The 8,588-nt window shown below is 45.4% G+C and overlaps 1 protein-coding gene across 1 annotated transcript in view; it reads right to left on the bottom strand.

The window, feature by feature from the left end:
* Window positions 1–223: 223 nt before the first annotated feature.
* The window catches only part of si:dkey-117m1.4, a 12,390-nt gene continuing 4,025 nt past the window's right edge, over window positions 224–8,588 (bottom strand). The window contains exons 2-9 of the mRNA XM_037257018.1: window positions 6,882–6,976; window positions 6,534–6,615; window positions 5,780–6,131; window positions 4,651–4,722; window positions 3,477–4,489; window positions 2,409–3,235; window positions 1,764–2,000; window positions 224–1,624 (exon numbers count right to left, since the gene is read on the bottom strand). Coding sequence (XP_037112913.1) covers window positions 1,371–1,624; window positions 1,764–2,000; window positions 2,409–3,235; window positions 3,477–4,489; window positions 4,651–4,722; window positions 5,780–6,131; window positions 6,534–6,615; window positions 6,882–6,976 — 2,932 coding nt within the window. The 3' untranslated portion in view covers window positions 224–1,370. The remainder of the gene's footprint in view (window positions 1,625–1,763; window positions 2,001–2,408; window positions 3,236–3,476; window positions 4,490–4,650; window positions 4,723–5,779; window positions 6,132–6,533; window positions 6,616–6,881; window positions 6,977–8,588) is intronic.

The raw sequence follows: 8,588 nt of genomic DNA, 5'->3' as shown, positions 1-8,588 counted from the left end.
ATAACAAATGCTTGATTTGTGGTGCACTTTGAATGGGTAAGAAAAAAACAAAAAACAAAGTTGAAGTCCTCAAGCCATCAAACATTACCCTATATGTATATGCTGTGGCTTCCCTGTGAAACTTGTGCCAAATAAACCAGAACTGGTCATAAAGGGCATGTAGATTCCAAATTAGAATTTAAAGTTAAAGATCATGTTTACAAAATAAATAAATCACAAGACATAGGGCTTTAAAGTTTTATAAGACTTATAAAAAGAAAACAAAACAACCAAGGCATGTCAAACTGTGTCGTTCCTTTGTTTCTCTGAGAAGTATATTTACAAAACAGTATTATATACAGATATTAATGACTCAGAAATGAAGGAGGCTACATATAGTCTGTTTTTTTATCGTGACGATATATTTGTTATATACAATGTAGATAGCAAGGACTGGCAATACAGATTCAGCAAACTTGAATTAACTTTAAGCATTCATCTTGGGTTTTCACAGACTCTTGAATTATGGATTAAGAGATTATTTAATGCAAAATTCAGATGTAACTGAAAAATAAACTATGGGAGAATAATATGCCAGACATTGTAACCAAGATGGAAACACAGAACAATCACTTTTCAGAGTTTGTAACTGCCCACGCTTGAAGAAACTTAACACGAGGATGGGTCTCTTTGCTATTTACACATAAAATCGATATCCAGCCTATGGGCCGATACTGTCGCACATTTTACTGCTGTGGATAACCATTGTCGCGCCACACAGAAAAACGACAACACCGTTCCTCAATGATAAAACTGCGAAAGGGAGAGTGGACACACACTGGTCCAAACAGCTTTGATAAAGGTTCTGTGAATGGAAGTTTGAACAAAACATTGCAGGTACTGCAAACCTCACAACTAAACATTCTGATGTCACATTTACTCTCACATGAAATGTATAACTTCCAACTTTGGAATTGTACCTCCATTGAAAGATTTTAGAAGGTTAACTAATTGAATAGTGAATAGTAGAAGTACCATAACTTACTTTCATTCAAATGTAATAATACTAAAGGCAACACTGAGGTCAACGGCATGAATAGAAAAAAAAATGCGTTTGGATTCTTCTACAATGAACGTCTTTCTCTACCTCCATTGAAAGAAACGCGGGTGTCGGTGTTAAACTTCCAGTTGCATGGACCTCTAATGCTACTTCATCTAACAACAGTGTAGAGATTAAATGCGGCACAAGTTTACACATTAGAAGAGACATCCAAACAGAACAGTGTAGGCTGCAGTTATTGTCATGTATTGCCTAACATGGCACTGCTGTTTTACCACAATAGAGATTTAAAAAACAAAAAAAACATGGACTCTCCCTCCCGCCTCCTCTCTCAGCACACAGTGAGGGGCAGCGGTTCGCTCTCACGCCGCTGATTCTTCTTCAGCAGCTGAATGCGATTGTGGCAATAAAACTTAATGGCCCGCCAGTCTCGTTGGTTGCTGACCAGCAGAGGACACTGTTGCAGGCATCGCTCACAGTCGGCCTTTGCAGGCACGCGCAGCTCGTTGATGTTTTGGGTCAGGTGTTCCTCCACTGCAGCGCGCTCTGCCTCGGACCATGGACGCTTAAGAACGCCACGCTTCCCTGCCAGAAGACATGTGACGGAACACAAATGTTCATTCAGAGTCGTCAGTGATGGAAGCAGGGGCTGATTGCAAAAAGTTAATGATCAACCAAAAGTTTGAGAACTCTAACGTCATGTGATCCAAATAAAATGTCTTACCCGAGCCTCTCCTTCGACTAATTGGCAGTAGAGGAGGAAGAGGCGGAACATCTGGTTGGGTGTTTTTGAGCTTCTTGGGTCGTCCCACTCTGCCATTGTTCTTGCCCTTCCTCACGTAGAGCAGGGTCGGAGTGGATTTTGGAGCTGAGGCAATGGTGGGGGAATCTGGCTTCTCCTTTACTTGCTCCCCTTCTGATTCTGCCTCTGAATACGAGTCTGCGGAGTTCCCTGACATAACTGTGAATGAACAAAGAGGAAAGGAGCGACTTCAATAACCGACTTATTGCAGTGTTTTCCACCATGATTGAGCCAAGGCACACATTTTACAAACCATCTCAAAGAGCTCCACTCGACAAAAATAACAGGAAATAACATTACTGTCTTAATTTACTCACAATTGATCATACCCCATGTGAAATAAAGGCCTATTCAGTTGAACAATTCTTCTGCCATCTAGTGGAAGAGCATTGAATTGTTCAGCCTGCCAATTTCCTTTCGTAGACCAAATAAGTGAAATTGCATAATTTCCCATGGCACACCCGATGATCTCTCACAGTGGCAGGGAATCAACAACAATCAAACACCTCCCATTTATCCGAAGGCAACGATAAATATCATTAGTGTCACTCGTGTGGTCCGACTCACCGTCCAGCTCCAAGCAGATGTGGTTCAGGCTCATGCCTCTGAAGAGAACTCCATCTCTTTCTCCACACAGCACAACACGGCCCACTCTGCCCATTAGACCTGGATCTTGGCCAATTCCGGCACAGTTCTGTGTCACGTGGTACTCTCTCTCCAAGAAGTGCTCCAGCCTTTCTACCGCACCACCTCCCAGCTGTCCCGGCTCCTCTCCTTCTCCGAGAAGCAGCAACTGGGTCAGGATGGCCACCTGCCGTCGTACCCTGGTTTGAGTGAGGGCTCTGGGATTACGGGTGCCGCTGGAGCGGGCCAGGCTTCGGAGGAGGTCTGTGCCTCGCAGTGGCGTGGCAGGGGAGTGGTAGGGCCTGGCGAAGACGTAAGGGTTGACCGGGTCGACGCCCACATCTCGGCGTGTCTGCAGGAGGATTTCCAGGCAGGGCTCGCAGTGAGGGGGCAGAATGAGGGGCTGGGTGCGCCCACGCTTGCCCTGGACGCCGACCCGCGGGAGGTGGGAAAGAACTAGCCGCTCAAAGGGAGACAGTGAGGCCTCCAGAGGGGTGAGAGCAGGGGGAGAGCCAGGGGGAACGGGAATGGGGCACTGAGGAGTGACACGCGCACGGTACTCTGTGATGGACAACTTGGAGACCTCGCACTCACGCCGTCGGTTGTACAAGATGAGGAGAGCCAGACTGGAGTGGCATAGGAGGCGCCAGGCCTCGGCTGACTGCAGCTGGCGAGACAGCGACAGGAAGGCCGAATGCTGCAGCCGGCGGAGGTACAGGACGAGGGACGACAGAGACGACAGAAGGGGCAGCATCTGGTGACGCCCGGAACTGCGGGAAAGCCAGACAGCAAAGTGAGCAGGATTATAAGTCACTTTTTTTTGGCAGTTACTGACACTTATTCAGGTGCGACTTGTATATATTGAAATGAGCACAATCCCCAACCCCCAACTGTTCCGTTGGATTTGTAGCTTCCGCTTTTAACGACGGAAAGGTTTTAGTTTAAAAAAGGTTTATATTAACTAGACAGAATCTGATTCAAGACCAATTGACAGCATTTCTTAAGTGTTACCTTAACGAGTCTTTTTCTTTATCCTCTGCGCCACTTTCATCGTCCACATCCATCACACCATTATCTTCCTCTTCATCCTCCTCTTCCTCCATTTTTTGTTTCGGCATCTCTTTGGACAACTCGTTTCTGAAGGACTGAGCGCAGCCGACCTCGACGTCCTCCTCTTTGGGCCTCTTTTCTTGCACGACCTCAACGACTTCTTCATCTTCGTCGTCATCCGGTCGTTCTTTCTTTAGTCTCCTCCCTCCTCCCTTTCTGGTCTCAGCCACCGGGGGCGGGCTCCTCTTCAGGACAGACACCGCCACAGCGTTCGGCCCTCGCGGAGGCGTCGCTGCAGGTGAAGCCGGGGCCGGCGGTTGTTTGGCTGCGGTAGGAGGACATAGAGAGAGGTCCTGAACACCGCTTTGTTCTACTCGGCTCTCTGTCGCGCCGGGTGACGCCGCCGTGTCGTGAAGGGCGTGGGCTGCGCCGACATTTGTGTTATCCGTGTGCAGGCGGGGCATCTGGGTGTAACGCTCCACGAGGGCAGAGCAGACGTCCGGCTGGTGGGCGTGGTGTTTGTCTAAATGGCGGCCCAGAGAGCGGAAGTGGCGCCCGCAGTACTCACAAGTTTGGCGCATGGAATCAATGGACACACCTCCTCGAGGGACGTCCGTGTTACTCGTGCTGTTGGGGCTGAGAGGAGCAGGAGCTTTAAACATGGGCTTGGTTGAGGTGGAGAAAGAGGAACTGGGAGAAGAAGGGCGAGGACGACTGGAAGAGGCAGGTGCAGGGTGCCCTGACAGAGTCCGAGGGTGTGTCTTTTTCCTCGAAGGGGTACCACGCCGCTTCTTGCGCCGACGTGGGGTGCGCCCACGGGGGCTTGCATTGTCCTCATCTCCTGCATCGGACTCACTGGCATCAGAGTGCGAGATGGGTGAGGAAGAGGGGGAAAGGGACCAAGAGGGGGTGACATAGTCCTGGTACTGTTGCTGCTTTTTCACTCGCTGGCTGGTGGACATGGGCTCATCCTCCTGAGAGCAACAGACACGGAAAGAGACAATGTTTAATAATAGTCAGATGGTAATAGTTGATGTGATAAAAAATTAAATTATGTGCATGAATCAAAACAACTTAGAACGGTGATTCAAAAATGGTCAAATTTGCAAGTAAACACTACCAGGAGGACATCTACCTTTTTGACGTTGTTATTCTCCATATCAGAGTTACACTCATGTTGTGCTGGAGACATGGAACCACGGAAACCCTGAGGAACACAGATTATTAATGTCTTCCATTACAATAATCTTCGGGTGACATTTTGAGCCACGGCCTGATGATGAAATTTGATTGACCTAAATAGAGTTTTTACCAATGCTTACCACTCACGTTGGATTTCTTCCAAGACTTTTGATAATGAATGTGATTTTGAAAGAAATTATGCTCTCCTTTCTTAACCACTATCCTCACAATGTCAATTTACTTCTTCGAGTTTAAATGGAAATGGCTATCATCATTTTGTTGGGAAAAACAGGATAAAAAAAAAAAACACAGGATGTAATGGAAGCCATTAAAGAAATAGATATCACCCACTAACAATGGTTACAGTTAAGCACTATAGGTAGGTGTTGGAGCTCAGTCGTCACCATGGTAACCCCATACCCTAGCTTGAGTGTGCATATGCGTGAGAGAGCGTGCTTGTAGTGTTTGTGTGTGCATGCACCTGTGTGTAAAAAGCAACGTGCAACTGTACCCATTGTTGCTTCCTTGAGGCGATCAATCTCTAAGGTTAATTCTTTATGGTTACAAATGATCCAACACACAACATTTATGCTGAAGACGTACAAATGTGTGTTGCAATTCACATGCAAATAGAAAACTATAGCAGGTCACATATGGCAGCGCAACACATTTGTTCCCGGAGACAGTCAGCACAGAGATGAGGTTTCAGCTCTTGTTTTGGCACTAACGTTGAATTGTGTATTAATTACCTCCATAATAATACCTTTGTAAAACATTTGGAGGTTAACTTAAAAGACAAGGTCTTCATTACAGCCCAATGACTGGAGGGATTTAGCTAAAAAAAAAAAAAAAAAAAAAAAAATCAAGGTAAAACAAAAGAAATTGTTATGTGAGCTGCATGAGCTTTTCCATCCAATTCGGTCTTCTAATGTTTTTGTATTGTTAAAGCTAATTTGTCCCTGGGTGACAGTAAGACATGAAGGTAAAATAGTGATTTAAGTCAGACGCCATTTCGTTTTGAGTTCTATTCAAGTACTTAGTAATAAAATAATAAAGTTATCTGAATACTTGAATGTACTGACCAGGTTCTCGCCCCATTCGGTCAGGCTGTAGTCCACAGTGATCTCCTCCCCTTTGGTGATGTCTCGGATAGCAATGACCACTAGTCGCACTTGGCTGCCACAGTGAACCTCTCTGATGCGGCAGTTAGGGGAAGGTGGGAAGGAGCCGGTTGCCGGGGCGGTCGCGGAGGCGACCGGGGCGGTCGGTGCTGTCGATGTTGGGGTCACAGAAGGAGCTTGAGCGGAGGTCGCGGGGACAGGAGCGGGCACTGGGGTTGGGGTCCGAGCTGAAGAAGAAGCCGGCGTGGAGGCTGAGCTGGAGCTAGCCTTGGATGTGTTGGAGATTTTCTTATGAGTCGACTCTGGTGGACCACTAGAAGAAAAGGCAGCAGAGATACAATCTGCAACTTTTTAAATGTTAAATGATAGACTATTGTTGCTTAGCTCCCATGTTATTGAACTTCTTTTGACTATCAAAACAATGATGCTACTGAAATAAAACAATTCATTCTTACACCAGGACACAAAAAATAATACATTAAATACACGCATGTTAGGTTAATTTAAGACAAGAAATTGTCCATCGGCCTAAATGGTTGCCTATAGGCGATTTGACTGGCGACCAAACAGGGTTTTTTTTTGGTGTATCCTCCCACTTGCCCTAAGTCAGCTGTAATGCTCTCCAGCTCACCCTCAACAGCATAAGCACTGGAAAATGGGCGGCTGGATGGACGGATGGAGGCAATAAGGATATCGTGAGATAACCACCACTTACCAGCTGTTGGGAGATGGTTCTGTCTTGGGGACAGGCCCGTCCACTGCGGGACGTTTACTCTCAGCTGCTTCCTTACGATCACCTGATAAGAGTTACAGCAATCGTTGTAAAAAGGCTTACACGTATGCACAGAGCCACGCAAACAAACAACTACACAAACCAACACAACCTATTCTTCTAGATCACATGCACAGCTGCCCGTATGTACAGAATCAGACACCAACACAGAAGTAGGTCACACTCAATTGAACTAGCTCCGCCTCTGTGACAATCCCACGAGCAGATGCACACACGCACACACACAAATACAATTGCAGGTCATCAGGAATATGGCATGTACACACGCACCTCTGCTGAGTGTCTGCTCAGAGTTGTTCTCCTCCTCCGCGGACGTGACAAAGACTTTCACAGGTGTCCCTTTCCGTTTTCTTCCGCAGCCACGCCTGGAGAACATACACATACACATTTGTATTTAGTCAATCAGATCAGAGATTGATCAATGAGCTGTTGACCGTCTAAGTGCAATTGGTCTTGGGTCGTTCTCATAGAAGCTAACAAAATACCAACCAAAAGCAATAAGGGCACAATAAATCGATGAAAACTATTTTGCTGGGTGCGTGGAGTGCATCTTCTTTAATAGCCTAACTTGAAGACTGTTTTATTTTCACAAAATAGTGCAGGAGAGCTCAACGAAACACTTGTGAGAGCTCTCCAACTGACACACAAGTAACCTCTGTTATATGTGAAGATACGAGAATGAACATTGATTTTATCTTCGGGTGACTCGTACAAATCTCTCAATTTCATTCCTTAACTTTCATTTCTATGACGCTGAAGCCCCTTTAGAGTAGACCATAAAAATATGATGTGTTGGATTTAGAAACATCCATCACTGTCTATATAATACCGTGTTGCAGACATAGGGACATCCAGAAATTATAAACATATATATTTTGGTGTGGAGGAAGACTTCAATAAAAGAAAAAAGGAGCACAAGCGAAAGCCAAGTGCATAGACAGAAGAGAGAGAAAGTGTCATTCAGCACAGATATCAACCAGAACCACAGTCTTCGTATTGATCCAATCCACTCCCATCTGGACTCTTGATACTGTGTGTGTGTGTGTGTGTTTTTGTGTGTGTCTGTGTGTGTGTGTGTGTGCGCCTGCACAACTACTGACCACATCAATCTGCTCGTGTCTCTCTCGACTGCCCCTTCTGGCCGTACGAGGCCGAATTTTCTCTTTCAAATAATCATTTGAAACTTGATTTGCAAATCCATGTAAAGCAATTCATGCATAAGGATCGGCTACATTCAAGAGTGTGCACCCTAAAGTGTAACAACCCCCTATTCAAGTTGGCTTTTCCTCAATTAAGAGAATCAATTTATGTATTTCCAATGGCAAGAGAGAGTGACTACACCCATATTCAAATGGCCATTTATAATGATCCATCATCCACAATGTTTATTCTGTTTAGGGCCACGGGGGGGTTCTAAAACTGGGATCCCTGGGCTGTATCTGTATAATGAACAATTACCTCCTTTTTGCTCGGTTAACCCAACATTAAGGTATGAATTACAAGACTTTATTCTTCAGTGTTTGTTTGACTTTACAACAGAGAGAACATTTTGAAAAAAATAAGTCAATTATATTTTTGGAGGGATTATTTGAATGTCAATATCAACCTCTCTATTTGAAGTCATGTCATTTGCGGAAGCTGCGCATGTTTGAAATGGCTATGGCGAAGTAATGGATTTAGTCAAGTTCCTTTTCATCGAGGTTGAAAAGTTGGTAAATAATTGTCACGACACAACCCTTTGTTTTGATAAATGAACATTAGTATTATGAGTGCTGCTTTTGAAAATAATCCCCCTGTAATATTTCCCTGAAGCCGATCCCCTGACCTGGTTCCCTGCAAATTCCCTTTGACCTGTAGAGGGAGACACTGACACAGTGGTCACTTCCTTCATCACCTGTAGAATAATAAAGATGTCAGCATTCAAGGCGACCAAGGCCGCCAAGTTGACTTGTGTGCACCTCACTGAGCTTCTGTCAA

The sequence above is a fragment of the Syngnathus acus genome, chromosome 1 (genome assembly GCF_901709675.1).
Source record: "Syngnathus acus chromosome 1, fSynAcu1.2, whole genome shotgun sequence".
Lineage (NCBI taxonomy): Eukaryota > Metazoa > Chordata > Actinopteri > Syngnathiformes > Syngnathidae > Syngnathus > Syngnathus acus.
Note: the sequence above shows the minus strand (reverse complement) of the source record. Positions and strands in the feature narration are given on the sequence as shown.